The sequence below is a fragment of the Podarcis bocagei genome, assembly GCF_964188305.1.
Source record: "Podarcis bocagei genome assembly, chromosome: 1".
Classification (NCBI taxonomy): domain Eukaryota; kingdom Metazoa; phylum Chordata; class Lepidosauria; order Squamata; family Lacertidae; genus Podarcis; species Podarcis bocagei.
In genome coordinates this window covers 6389745-6402958 of record NC_138125.1, presented here as the reverse complement: position 1 = coordinate 6402958, position 13214 = coordinate 6389745, and the positions used below count along the sequence as shown (strand labels likewise).

The window sequence follows — 13214 nt, the reverse complement described above, 5'->3', positions numbered from 1 at the left end:
AGTTCGGCTTCTGGATGGATATAGCACGGTGCCCCTCGGACCTCAGCCTGGGTTGAGTTTCTGACTAGGCAGGCTTTTGGCAATTGGGGTGGGGGCGCGAATTAGGCTTTTGACAATGCACCCTTTCCTTGTTCAGCCCCCTAGAGAAAACCAGTGCTGGTTCAGGCACTTAGTGGGTGGAGATTCGGAGCATGCAAATCCATCTCTCCGTGTATAAGAGACAGCGTAGACCCTGTGTGCATGGAGGCCAAGACTCAGCAAGGAATGAGTGAGCAAAAGGTGCAAGTCAGGCAGGGCAGGTGGGGAGGGGACACTTGCCCCCCCCATGGAAATTTGGGCCTGAGTTCACTGGAGAATACTGAAGTCCAGCATCCAGTGGCACGATGTAGCAACCCCCAATGCGTTACAGAACAATAAAGGGAGAAGTTGGCTGTGGGTTTCTGTTGCTGCCCTTGCTCTCTTGCAACCCCACCGCGGCCTAAAGTGCCAAGTGTGCACCTTGGGGAAGAGGTGCCAGGCAGGCAGCCTCCCTGCCCATGCCACTCCCAGCAGTGTGAGCCCAAGGATGCTTCCTGCCATGATTCAGAGTGCACGTGGTGCAGTCCTACGGGCATCAGCTTCTGTGGAGTAGCACACATGCCGAGACCAAAATCGTGCCAGGCAAAAGGCTTCCTCCTTTGTGATAATGGGCCTGGGCTGGTGGGCATTTCTGCACTTTTACGCAGTCTTCAGGAGAGGGTTCCAGCCGCTGGTGCTGAATATTTGGCTCTTGGGTGTTTCGATTCTGTGATGTGCTTCTGCTCTGTTTCTCCGCCTGTCCCACTTTGGCCTGGAGTTGAGTGTAAGTTGGTGGCGTGGGGAACCTTGCGTGGCAGACGTACCCGCGGGAGGTGGGGTTCTGCGCATTTCTGTTAATAAACCAAAGATCCCGCCGGTTCAGTGTTTTCAGTTTTAAACCCGTCGGGCGGGATTTCCCAGCCCGCGAAGACTTAACGCAGAAGAACAGCAGCAATGTAATCCAGCCTGCTCCATCATCGCAGGCTCCCGGTGAGGTTTTGCCCAGCTACGAGAGACCGGAGGGAAACCGGGTGGTGCAGGGCTCACTTGTCTTTGCCTCAAAGGATACTCAACGTGGGACACTGCCCTGCGAGTCTCTCCTGTGTCCGAAACGATATGTGTGGAAGGAGGTCCTGTGAAAGAAGGCACTTTATTAGTTGCAAAGGAGTTAGGCTGCTCAACGCTGGGCTCGTAGCTGCTGGGTTCTCCCAGCTGGCCCTGCGCCCTTTCCCCCTTGTAAATATAACTCGTATGTTCCCTTCCCTGCCCCATCATCCATTCTGCTGCTTATTTATGGTTTGTTTAAAAAAGAAGAGAGGGGAAACCCTCTTCATAGGAAATGCCAGTAAACCACAAACCTTTTGTCAGTCCTGATTTCTTTGTCTTAAAACGATGCCTCTCTAGCGCCGTAGTGTAGCATCCACTCGGAATTCACAAAGGTGCGCCCCAAGGATTGTAATACGTTAGGGTGTCAAATCCTTTCCAGAAACACTTTTTTGGGGGGTAACAATGTTTTTTTCTGGTTGGTTTTTGTTTTATATGTGTATATATAAATAGATACACACAAACATATATTAAAAATGTTTTTACACATATATAGCTATGTGGAGAAACCGGGAGTGTGTGCCCAAAACTTTAGTGCAATTGAGGTGTGATTGTGTTTTGCTTGAATGGCGAGGAGCAGAGAGGCTCCCCGTTAGCGGACTGTTGTGGCTGAAGACAGCCAGCTGAGAATCTTGCGGGTCAAAATTGTGGCGCCACAGAGGCAAGGCTGCGCATTTAGGGTCAGTGGCCTCAAAAGATATGAGCGAATCTTCTGAAATGAGGAGTGCTCTCCACCCTCCAAGGGGGATTTACGTTTGAGGGTCCCTAACCCCTGGCTGCCTTTTCAGCAAACCTTGCGCCACTTGCCCCACTAGGTAGGGTTGTAACCTAACAGATGCGTGTGTTTTTCTAAAAATTTATTGTATTATTGCAATAAATCTTTTAACAGGAGTTTTCCTAAGGTTGGCTGGTTTGGTTTTTATTATTGTTGTTATTCCATTCATTCTGACTTGGGAGAGGCTAGTTCTGTGAATCCTTGTGGGTTTTCTATAATTGTAAGGAACACTATGAAGATGACAGTATTGTGTGTTGTATGCATCTGGGTGTCTGCTATGAACACAAAAGTGACCCCCTAATACAGTAGTTTTCAGCCAGTGTGCCGTGACACTCTGGGGTGCCTTGAATGATGGTCAGGGGTGCTGCGGGCAACACTGGCCCCTATGTGGAGCTACCTTTGAAGGTGACCCGGAAATTGCAACTCATTCAGAATGCAGCAGCTAGACTGGTGACTGGGAGCAGCCACCAAGACCACATAGCACCAGTCTTGAAAGACCTCCACTGGCTCCCAGTACGTTTCTGAGCACAATTGAAAGTGTTGGTGCTGACCTTTAAAGCCCTAAACGGCCTCAGTCCAGTAGGAGCATCTCCACACCCATTGTTCTGCCCGGACACTGAGGTCCAGCTCCGAGGGCCTTCTGGCGGTTCCCTCATTGTGAGAAGCCAAGGTACATTGAACCAGGCAGAGGGCCTTCTCAGTAATGGCACCCACCCTGTGGAACGCCCTCCCATCAGATGTCAAAGAGAAAAACAACTACCAGACTTTTAGAAGACATCGGAAGGCAGCCCTGTTTAGGAAAGCTTTTAATGTTTAATAGACTATTGTATTTTTATATTCTGTTGGAAGCCTCCCAGAGTGGCTGGGGAAACCCAGCCAGATGGGCAGAGTATAAATAATAAATTATTATTATTATTTATCATCCCTCTTTTCTTCCCTCCCTCCTCTTAATGCTTAAGGCTTGCACAGCTGTTTGTTGCAGCAGCCCTGCTGCTGTCACTGCTGCCTCCCACCTTTGGCCAGTCTCTGTTGGGCCACTTAAGGCTGGAGGCCTTCTCTTCCCAGGCCGCTATGGGGCAGTATGAGGAGGCACCTCTCTTTGGGGCAGCAGTAGCAGCTGCCTGGAGGGGAGAGGCCGAGGGGACACTCCGCAAGGGTGTCTGAAAAAGGGTAAGAGGCTGCCAGCTCTGCCGGCAAGGGGTGACGTAACTGGGCTCATGAGCCCCACAGGGATGCCACAGAAAGAATGTAGTTGATCAAGGGAGCTGTGGCCTCAAAAAGGTTGAAAATCTATGCTCTGATAACCCAAGTAAAGTCCCATCAGAGCTCCTTACGCCTCTGTGGCTAATTTGGGAGACCATATGCAATGCAATGGGACAAGGGTGGCGCTGTGGCTTAAACCACAGAGCCTAGGGCTTGCCGATCAGAAGGTCAGCGGTTTGAATCCCCGCAACGGGGTGAGCTCCCGTTGTTCGGTCCCAGCTCCTGCCAACCTAGCAGTTCAAAAGCACGTCAAAGTGCAAGTAGATAAATAGGTACTGCTCCGGCAGGAAGGTAAACGGTGTTTCCGTGCGCTGCTCTGGTTCGCAAGAAGCGGCTTAGTCATGCTGGCCACATGACCCAGAAGCTGTACGCCAGCTCCCTCGGCCAATAAAGCGAGATGAGCCCCGCAACCCCAGAGTTGGTCACGACTGGACCTAATGGTCAGGGGTCCCTTTACCTTTATGCAATGCACCAAAACGGGGAAAGATCTGCCTACTTGTGGAATCATAGAATCATAGAGTTAGAAGAGACCACGGGGCCATCAAGTCCAACCCCCTGCCAAGCAGGAATGTGCCCCTCTCATGCACACAGAGGAATTCTGACTGCTCCCCTGAGTCAATGGCTAATAGCACCTTTTCCCTAAAGCCTGCAATGTAGAGGGAAAATTTGCTTGTCGCTACTGTTGTCAAGCAGCCCCACCCATCTATCTCATGGTTTTATTCTGCTCTCACCTGCAAGGGCAGGTGTATGTGTTTCTTCCACCAATCGGACCGGCTGTAGCTCTCCAAGCAGAAGGTCCTGGGGTTAATCCCATGTATCTTCAGGTGAGGTCCCAGAGAACTGTTGCCTCTGATCCTGGAGGTAGTCAGCAATAAATCCGCTGTTTCACATCTGGATCTCTTTCCAGGGAAGCATCCCCAGATGCTGGAAGCTTCAGGACAGGGGGAAAAAGGGACTTCTTCACACGGCACATGGTTAAGCTATGAAATTCACTAATTCAGAGATGGAATGATGGTACTGGTCTCTGGGTACAAAGAAAACAGGTTCTCTCCTGCAGGGGCTGCCTAGATTTTTGAGCTATGACTCCCATCAGCCCCAGCCAGGATAGGGGCAAATCTACATCAGATGTGTCATTGGTACCGCAAGATTGGCTCTCTGCTGCCAGAGGCGCTTTTCAACTTGCAAAACATATTGTTAACTTTTGTTGCTTCTCAGAGTCCTAGTAATGTAAAAAAACACGTTTGCCTTCTCTTCCTAATACAGTGGTACCTCTGGTTACATACGCTTCAGGTTACAAACTCCCCTAACCCAGAAACATAGTCTTTTTCGCTGTATAAGATGCACCAGACCATAAGACACACCTAGTTTTTGAATCCCAGAAGCCAGGACAGCCAGCAGGATCGCTGCGCAGCAATCCCGCTGGCTGTCTTGGCTTATGGGTTAGCTCCGCACAGCCTCTCCCGGGCAGTGGGATGAGGGCTCCCCTTTTCCCGGGAGAGGCTGTGCGCGGCTAAGCCCTTCTCCCTCCTTGGAGAAAAGCCCCAAAGAGCCGCACACACACTCCACGCGGCTCTTTAAAGGGAGCGCTGAGCAGAGCCTCCCGCCTGCATTCGCTCCATAAGACGCACACACATTCCCCCTTACTTTTTAGGAGGGGGAAAGTGCGTCTTATAGAGCAAAAATACGGTACTACCTCGGGTTAAGAACTTTGCTTCAGGATGAGAACAGAAATCGTGCAGCGGCGGCACAGTGGCAGAAGGAGGCCCCATTAGCTAAAGTGGTGCTTCAGGTTAAGAACAGACCTCCAGAACGAATTAAGTACTTAACCCGAGGTACCACTGTACTTGTGACTGGTCATGCCATAGGAAGCTGCCATATACCAATGTTCCATCTACCTCAGTGCCGTCTACACAGGCTGGCAGCAGCTCTGCAGAATTTTAGGCAGGGAACCTTTCCCAGCCGCCCTGCCTGGAGATGCTGAGCGTTGCATCTGGGGCATTCTGCATGCAAAGCAGATGCTCTGCTCCTGAGCTACAAGCCTTTTTGACCTTTTTTCATCTTAGAAGCTCTTCTCAATTTGCCCCCCCCCCCACCTTATCAACATCCTCTTTTCCAGTGTGAAAATGTATTCCTCACATATCTCAGAAACCAGGCCCATCAATGAGAACGTAAAACACTGGCCTTGCATAATAGAGTCATGGTGACTCATGCTAAGTTAGATATTTTCTCAGAAGACTTTGCTACCAGTTAAACTGCCTCAACTTGGCTATAGAGATCATAGACTCATAGAGTTGGAAGAGACCACAAGGGCCATCGAGTCCAACCCCCTGCCAAGCAGGAAACACCATCAGAGCACTCCTGACATATGGTTGTCAAGCCTCTGCTTAAAGATCTCCAAAGAAGGAGACTCCACCACACTCCTTGGCAGCAAATTCCACTGGCAAACAGCTCTTACTGTTAGGAAGTTCTTCCTAATGTTTAGGTGGAATCTTCTTTCTTGTAGTTTGGATCCATTGCTCCATGTCCACTTCTCTGGAGCAGCAGAAAACAACCTTTCTCCCTCCTCTATGTGACATCCTTTTATATATTTGAACATGGCTATCATATCACCCCTTAACTTCCTCTTCTCCAGGCTAAACATGCCCAGCACCCTTAGCCGTTCCTCATAAGGCATCGTTTCCAGGCCTTTGACCATTTTGGTTGCCCTCCTCTGGACACGTTCCAGTTTGTCAGTGTCCTTCTTGAACTGTGGTGCCCAGAACTGGACACAGTACTCCAGGTGAGGTCTGACCAGAGCAGAATACAGTGGCACTATTACTTCCCTTGATCTAGATGCTATACTCCTATTGATGCAGCCCAGAATTGCATTGGCTTTTTTAGAGATGGTTGGCACTTTTGCTCCTACATGAAACACAACCATGCTTCTTGTTGATTTTCAAATTAATTGATATCTATGAAACACTCCAACGTTTTCTAAATGTTTGCTACTCATCTTGATTTGGTGTCCTCTGCAACCTTGAACCATATACTGTCTACTACATAATTTAATCATCTACTTGATTCTATGAATAAAATACACACTTTTCCATTAATCAAAGTTAACTTCCAGAGCTGGAGGGAAGTTGCTTCTCAAAACAAAAAGTTGTTCCAACAGTCAAATCCATGTGTGTGATGAGAAGCGACTGCGCTCGAGGCAGCTGCAACCTGCCTCTGATCAAAGTGTGCAACCGTCTATTAATTGGGAGTAAACTCTATGAAGGTTATGTAACTCTGAATGCCTAAATATTTGGAAAACATCAGCATGCCCATGTTGATTCTGAGCATTCCAGAAAACCTCGTAAATGTCTGAAAACTGAGTGTGCATTCCATAGCATAGGTGCACATCTGTTTTTTTGACATTTGCAGAATCGGAAATTGCCAAGATTCACATTTAAATTTCAAAATCTAGTTAGTTTTTCAACACCCCCACCGTCCTAAATACACATCCCCTGGCTAAATACAGAGGGATTGTATCCAATGGCTGCATGAGCGGAAGGTTCTTTCTTGTTCTTTCCCTCCTCTCCCTGAAGCTCCTTGTATCCCCCCTGGGGTTCCTCCTGGACTGTGTGGGCCGAGTCACACATAACCTCAGGATAGGGGAAGTGTCATTCAAAATCAGCTGCAAGATCCCTCAATTACATAAGCTGTCTTCATTAGGCAAAACAAGGCAACTGCTCCAGGTGGCAGATACATCCTTTTGTATGGCCCTCCTATGCACAAGGGCTGTGTGGCCTCGTCCTGGATGCCCTAAACTAACCTGCTGCCTTCTGGTGTAGTGGAAGATTCTTCCGTGCTGGTGGCTGTATGGCAAGACCCAACTACCAGTCCATGGGCTTGGGGATGCAGAAAAGGGAGGGCACGCCATCCTGCCCCAAGCAGCGAGGTGTCCGGGGCTGTCCCTGCTTCTCTGACCATAACGCAGAACACTTTCACATAGCCAGAATGCTTGCAATACCACCCCTTTTGAAGAGAGAGAGCATTAACGAGGAAAAATCTTGAGAGGAAAACAGAGGTGAGCAAGAGCAAGATTCAGAATGCACATTTTATTTTAAGGTAAAAAAAAAAAATGAAACAAAAAACAGGTGAGGTGGGCATGGGAAGCCAGGGCTTTTTCTCAACACTCTTTGCTCTAAGAAAAACACCCCTCTTTCGCTTGCTGCCACCCTAAGATATAACAAATATTTGTTCTAGCCTATTTTTTTAAGGTTGTCCAGTTAAACCATCTTTTCGAAGATTCCTCTTTTACCTATTTAGAGTTTCCTTCCAGAAACATTTTCAATATATATTTATATTTATATATATTTATATATGTATATTTTTGTACAGGATATACAGATTTGAAAATGAGACACAGTTGTTGCTTTTTACAACGACGACAACACGGGACTTGTAGCCGCAACACTCTCGTAGCTGCGTTGTAGTGATCTTCAACGTTGGTCAACCAGCTGTCAAGTCACTCTGATGGACAAGGAGATTCTGGGAATATTATGTACACGGAAGGGCTATTTCTCTCTCTCTTTCTCTAAAAGGTTAAAAAAGGCTCTTGTGATTTAGAAGTCATGTGCAGTTTCTTCATAGCCCTGTGGAAGCGGGAAATAGAAAGGGGGAGGGGGACCAAAAAAAAAACAAAAAACCACCCACAAAATTATATACAGTGTAAACATCACAAGGCATAAAACATCTTTTCCCCTCCCCACCTAGGAAGTGAGGCTCCACAAAGACTGCGCCAGGGAGGGCATGCTAACAGTCCTCTTCCGCCTCCCTGGGCTTCTTGTGCAGAGCACGGTTAAAGCTGTGGCAGGCAGGCACCCAGTGATTGTCGTGAAGGCCGAGCCTGCAGCCGGGGACGCTCCTCTGGGACCTGTGGCAGCACATCCAGTAGCCGGGTCCGTAGGGCAGCGCCTGGCAATAGGGCTTGGGGTGCCAGCGGCACAGCGAGACGTCGCCCTTGGTGTACTTCTTCTTGCACTGCTTGCAGGGGTCTTCCCGGTAGCGGGGGTCGCGGACCCAGCGGGAGTCGGCGGGCCGGATGTTGTAGTACCCGATGAGGAACTTGAAGTACCCGCAGGTACACTTGAGCGCCACCAGGCTGCGGGTGGGCAGCAGCCCAAAAATCTTGACGATGATGTGGTGCGGCAGAAAAAGCAGGTACTGCTGCGGCTCCAGGAGCTGCTGGATTTTGAACCTGGTCTCCAGGAAGTCGTGAGATCTCTGCCGCTTCAGGCGCGAGGAGGCGAGGGCCTGCGGGGCGCTTTCCGAGGGCGCCTCCTGGGGCTCCCCGGGAGCAAGGGCAGGCAGGCGCAGGGCTTCATCGCCCAGGGAGGTTTCCTTCCCTTGAGGGCCCCCTCGGCACTCTTCGTGGAGGGTCTCCCCCGAGCGCAGGCACTCCTGGGGGGGCTCGCACCTGGACAGGAGCAAGAAGAGTCTGCCCGGAAGAGGGTCTTCGCCCAAGGCGGCGTCGGAAGGCTGGGCGGCTCTGCAGCCGGCGTCCCTCTTGGTGACAGAGATACTAATGCTTACAGACTCTCTCACTCGCGCGTTGGGAGCCAGGCTGGGAAGAGTGGCCGGCTCCTTCGGCGTACAATCAACCGTCGCTTTTCTGCTGTGCAAGGAATGTGGGGGCGCCTGAGCAGCTTCCGGATATGTGGGTTTGCTTGCCTTCTCAGAACCGAGCCAGCCGCGGCTGGAGGAGACCGACCCTCCCTGCTCAAGCACGAGAAGGCCGTTCCCAGCACGGGCGTCTGCGATCGAAGATAGCTGGCCTGCCAGCGGCGGACAGGGCTCTTCCTGGCTGGGAGCTTCCGGGGGCGCCTTGCCGGCGTCGTTCTCCGGAGGCGCCCCGCTCGCCAGCAGCATCCGCCCCACGTTCCGCCGGAAGCTGTTGTTCCTCGAGAGTGACCCTGCTTCGCGTTCGTTCTGGCGCCGGAGACACTCCGACTCCAGCTTGGCCACCATGTCCAGCACTCGAAGGGGCTCTGCCTGCTGCTCCCCATCGCTGCTGCTGCCGCTCGCCCCGCAGGCTGCCTTTTCAGAGGGAGCTTCGCAGACTCCCGAGGTGGGAAAAGGTCCGGGAGAGGCTAGGGGAGCGGCTTTGGGCTGGCCAGGGAACTTGGTCACAGCAGAGGCACTGGGGCAGTTTTTGGAGCAGTCGGCCAGCAAGACGCTGGCTCTTTGCTCCAAGAAAGCAACCATCTCGACGACAGACAGGGGCCGTCCCGGGAAGCCCCCCTCCAGGCCGTCATTCACATTATGGACAGAGCAGTGCTCGATGCCACAGGCAAATGGCTCAGGCTGGTAGCACCTCCCGCTGGCCTCCCTCATCCTTTCCAGGTGGACTTTGGCCTTCTTGATATCCAGCGACTTTTTCCTGCGCTTAGTGGACCTCCCGTCAATGTCCCAGGTGCTCTTGTTCTTCACAGAGAGCATCCGGCTGCGGTCGCCACATTGCTGGGCCGCAAAGAAGGCGACCTTCTCCTTTGTGTTCCCCGGCTTCACGATGGCCCAGATGTCCAGTGGCCCCTCTCCGTCGTCCCCCTGGTGGATGGTGGCCGGGAGGGCGGCTCTCCTCTCCTTCCCGCCGGGCCCTTCCGCGTGGCTCCTGCTGCTGCCGATGGTGTTGGGGGAGAGGGTCCCCAATGGCTTCCGGAGAGAGGGGGCTGGAAAGAGGCTTGGCTCGGGGCTGCTGGGCTTCTCCTCTTTTGCCAACCTCGGCTGGCTCATTGGTGGGCTTCGGGGAGGGTCCAGGCTTATTTCCAGAGGCCGTTCTTTCTTCTGTAACTTGAGATAGGGCTTTAAGTGCATGCCAGATATTCTAGGAAAAAGAGAGAGAAATGCACGGATTAAAAACTGAAACCATTGATGATTTTTGAAGTGTGTTTTTGTACACAAGGAGCTGAGAGATCAAGAGGAGATGGGATAGCTTTTTTATAGAGTAGGTAGGGAGTTGTGTGTTCATACATGCACATGTGTGCATACACACATAAACACGTGTGTGTGAGAGAGAGAAACAGAGAGAGGACGACACCCCTGGCTACAGTCCATGCTGCTTGGGGCGGATTGAAGTTCTAGTCCAAAATATTGGGGGGAGGGAGGTATTAGCTTGGGGAAGGCTCTGATATAAATTGGACCCTAAAACTACAGGAAGAAGGAACTTCAGTAACAATGAACAAACTCACTTTCGGCCTCTCAAGACTGAGTTCATTTTTCAAATTGATTATTTGTTTGGATTTTATTTCTAAGGCTGAGCGGAAGACCCGTCATCCTGTCGGGACTTCAGAGCAGAGAATGCTGACCCAGAATTAAGCCATGACCTTAGCATGATTTCTCAAGCACCCATGAAGCTTTGCAGGAGTCCTGCATCTTCTGTCTTAGCACAAGGGAGTTAGAAATGAAGGTCCAGACACATCTTAGGAGGGTGGCTTTTCCTTCCTAGGGTGTTGGGTTTTTTTTAACCGATCATTGTTGTCATAAGCTGCTTCGAGGGTCCTACTTTGGCAGGCAAGGGACACAAATATTGATAATGAAGAACAGTGGTACCTTGGATCCTGAACGCCCTGGAACTCGGAAGTTTTGGTTCCTGAACGCTGCAAACCCGGAAGTGATTGTTTCACTTTGCAAATGTTATTTTGGAACCCAAACGTCTGACGGAGCTTCCATGGCTTCTGATTGGCTGCAGGAGCTTCCTGCAGTCAATCAGAAGCAGTGATTTGGTTTTCGAACGTTTTGGAAGTCGAACGGACTTCCAGAACAGATTTCATTCGACTTCCAATGTACGACTGTACATACTGGGAAAATAGCTGACTTATTCCTATCCTCTGCTTCTTGTTTTCTAGTCAGCTACCCAGTCTATAAAAGACTTTCCCTTTGCAATTCTGACACAAACCCCCTTCCTTGTAGGAGAGTCGCCTAGGACCCAAAATGAGTCTATAAATTGCCAGGAATCCAGTGTTCCTCCCAGTTGCCTTGGGATCCTTGCTTAAAAATGGGTTTTTCAGCCACCAAGAGCCTATCAGAAGGCAGCTGAGGTAGAGAAATGGGGACTCTGCATCTAACCGTACCGTTTGACCGGGTGTAACGCGGAGGATGTGGAATTCAGCAGTTCCCGGTGGAGGCCAGCTCGGCAGGAACTCTTCATCATAACTCTCCCCTCCACCTCCACCTGCGGCAGGTTGTCACAGCCAATCCATCCCGGTCCTCCGGCGGGGCTCCTGCCTGAACTTATCTCGCTCCACACGGCGGTCAACTGGGTCTTTGGCACCTAAAAAACGCTGGGGGGGGGATGAAAACAGAGAGGCGTTGTTAGAACGCATCAAAGATACACAAACCATTGTGCGTTATGCACACCAGCGGCATTGCGGCTGCTATTAAAGGAACTGCATGTTTTAAGCGTAAAAATACAGGAAGGTGCCTTACAGGGGTCAGGCAACCGGCTCGCCTCATGCAGCAATGTCTATTTATTATTATTTATCACATTTATGCCTTACTTTTTACTCCAAGGAGCTGAAGAAGAAGAAGAAAAAGAAGAAGAGTTTGCATTTGATATCCCGCTTTATCTCTACCCGAAGGAGTCTCAAAGCAGCTAACAATCTCCTTTCCCTTCCTCCCCCCACAACAAACACTCTGTGAGGTGAGTGGGGCTGAGAGACTTCAGAGAAGTGTGACTGGCCCAAGGTCACCCAGCAGCTGCAGGTGGAGGAGCGGAGATGCGAACCCGGTTCACCAGATTACGAGACTACCGCTCTTAACCACTACACCACGCTGGCTCTCCAGTGAAGACTGAATACAAGGTGGTTCTCCCCTTCCTCGTTTAACCACCACAACAAACCTGTGAGGCAGCTTGGGCTGAGAGGCAGTGACTGGCCCAAGGTCACCCAAGGAGCTTCATGGCCAAGTGGGGATTTGAACCCTGGTGTTGCAAATCCTAGCCTTGACACTCTAACCACTGCACCACACCGTTGTTGGACTGCAACTCCCCGGTGGTCAAGGATGATGGGAGCTGCAGTCGAGTAATACCCAGAGGGCACCCCTGCTCACAGATGACTTTGGGTGCAGCATACAGAGTTGACACCCACCAGCCTGCCTTGCCCTGATGCCTTCCAGTTGTTACTGCACCCAGACAGGATGGCCAGTGGTCAAGGATGATGGGAGATCATCCCATTGCCACGCTTGGTCTACAACAACTGGTAGCAAATCTCCAGGGTTTCAGATAGGAGTTTTGTCTCCCTAGTAATGTATGGCGGTTTATGGGGTGTTAAGGAGAGGGGGTAGTATCTCTGCTGGGAGACACATCGTGCTCTTTCTGGGACACTTTGTCCACCTTCGGTCCCCTGCACTCAGCTCTCGCCTGTGGCTCCTAGAAGCTGTCAGCATGCCACAGTGGCCACACCCCAGGAAACAGCTTCAACTGAGCGGCTAAACCAGATGAGGGGAGCTGATGGGTGTCAAAGCCTCGGTGGGTTAAAAGGCTAAGGAGTAAACCTGATACACAGCCTGTTAGATGGTGCCTTGCACACCTCCTTGCAGCAACTCCTGCAGCCAAGCTGGTGCCAAACACATTGCTCTGCTTTCCTTTGGACCACATCAGCCAGGCCAAGACCAGGGTCTTGTCATCTGGGCAGCCCAGGACCTCCATATGCACTATCCAGGCTTGAGACCCAGGGATGTCACTTAGGTGCTCCCAACGCAGCAAAAACAACGCGGGAGGCAGCAGTTACGAGTTGCTGGTCTCTGCAGCCGCAGCAGGCGCTGTGATTCTCCAGCAGACTGACTTTGCCCCCAGAGGCACGCTTCTTTATCTCTCAGGACAGAGGGAGGGCAACAACCTGGGATCTCCTGCCCACACAGTGTATATACTCTGCCCCTGAGCTGCAGTCTAATGTCCCATCCTCCCCCTCCCCACTCTCCTGTGACAGCCACACACGTTCTCAACAACTGCACCTTGGGAAGAAGGATGCTGTGGCATCGAACAGCTTGCCAT

General features: G+C 51.1%; 1 protein-coding gene and 1 long non-coding RNA gene across 5 annotated transcripts in view; both read right to left on the bottom strand.

Annotated features, from left to right (window-relative positions):
- LOC308587474 overlaps nucleotides 1–13214 on the bottom strand; it is a 306756-nt gene that overhangs the window by 168377 nt on the left and 125165 nt on the right. The gene's annotated exons all lie outside the window — the stretch shown is intronic.
- Nucleotides 7267–13214, bottom strand: part of FBXO34 (F-box protein 34) — a 52185-nt gene continuing 46237 nt past the window's right edge. For all 3 annotated transcript variants that reach the window (XM_081192340.1, XM_081192341.1, XM_081192342.1), the window contains 2 exons: nucleotides 11296–11505; nucleotides 7267–10049 (listed from right to left, as the gene is read on the bottom strand). In XM_081192340.1, the coding sequence (XP_081048466.1) occupies nucleotides 7979–10049; nucleotides 11296–11375 (2151 nt within the window). In that variant the 5' untranslated portion in view covers nucleotides 11376–11505 and the 3' untranslated portion in view covers nucleotides 7267–7978. The remainder of the gene's footprint in view (nucleotides 10050–11295; nucleotides 11506–13214) is intronic.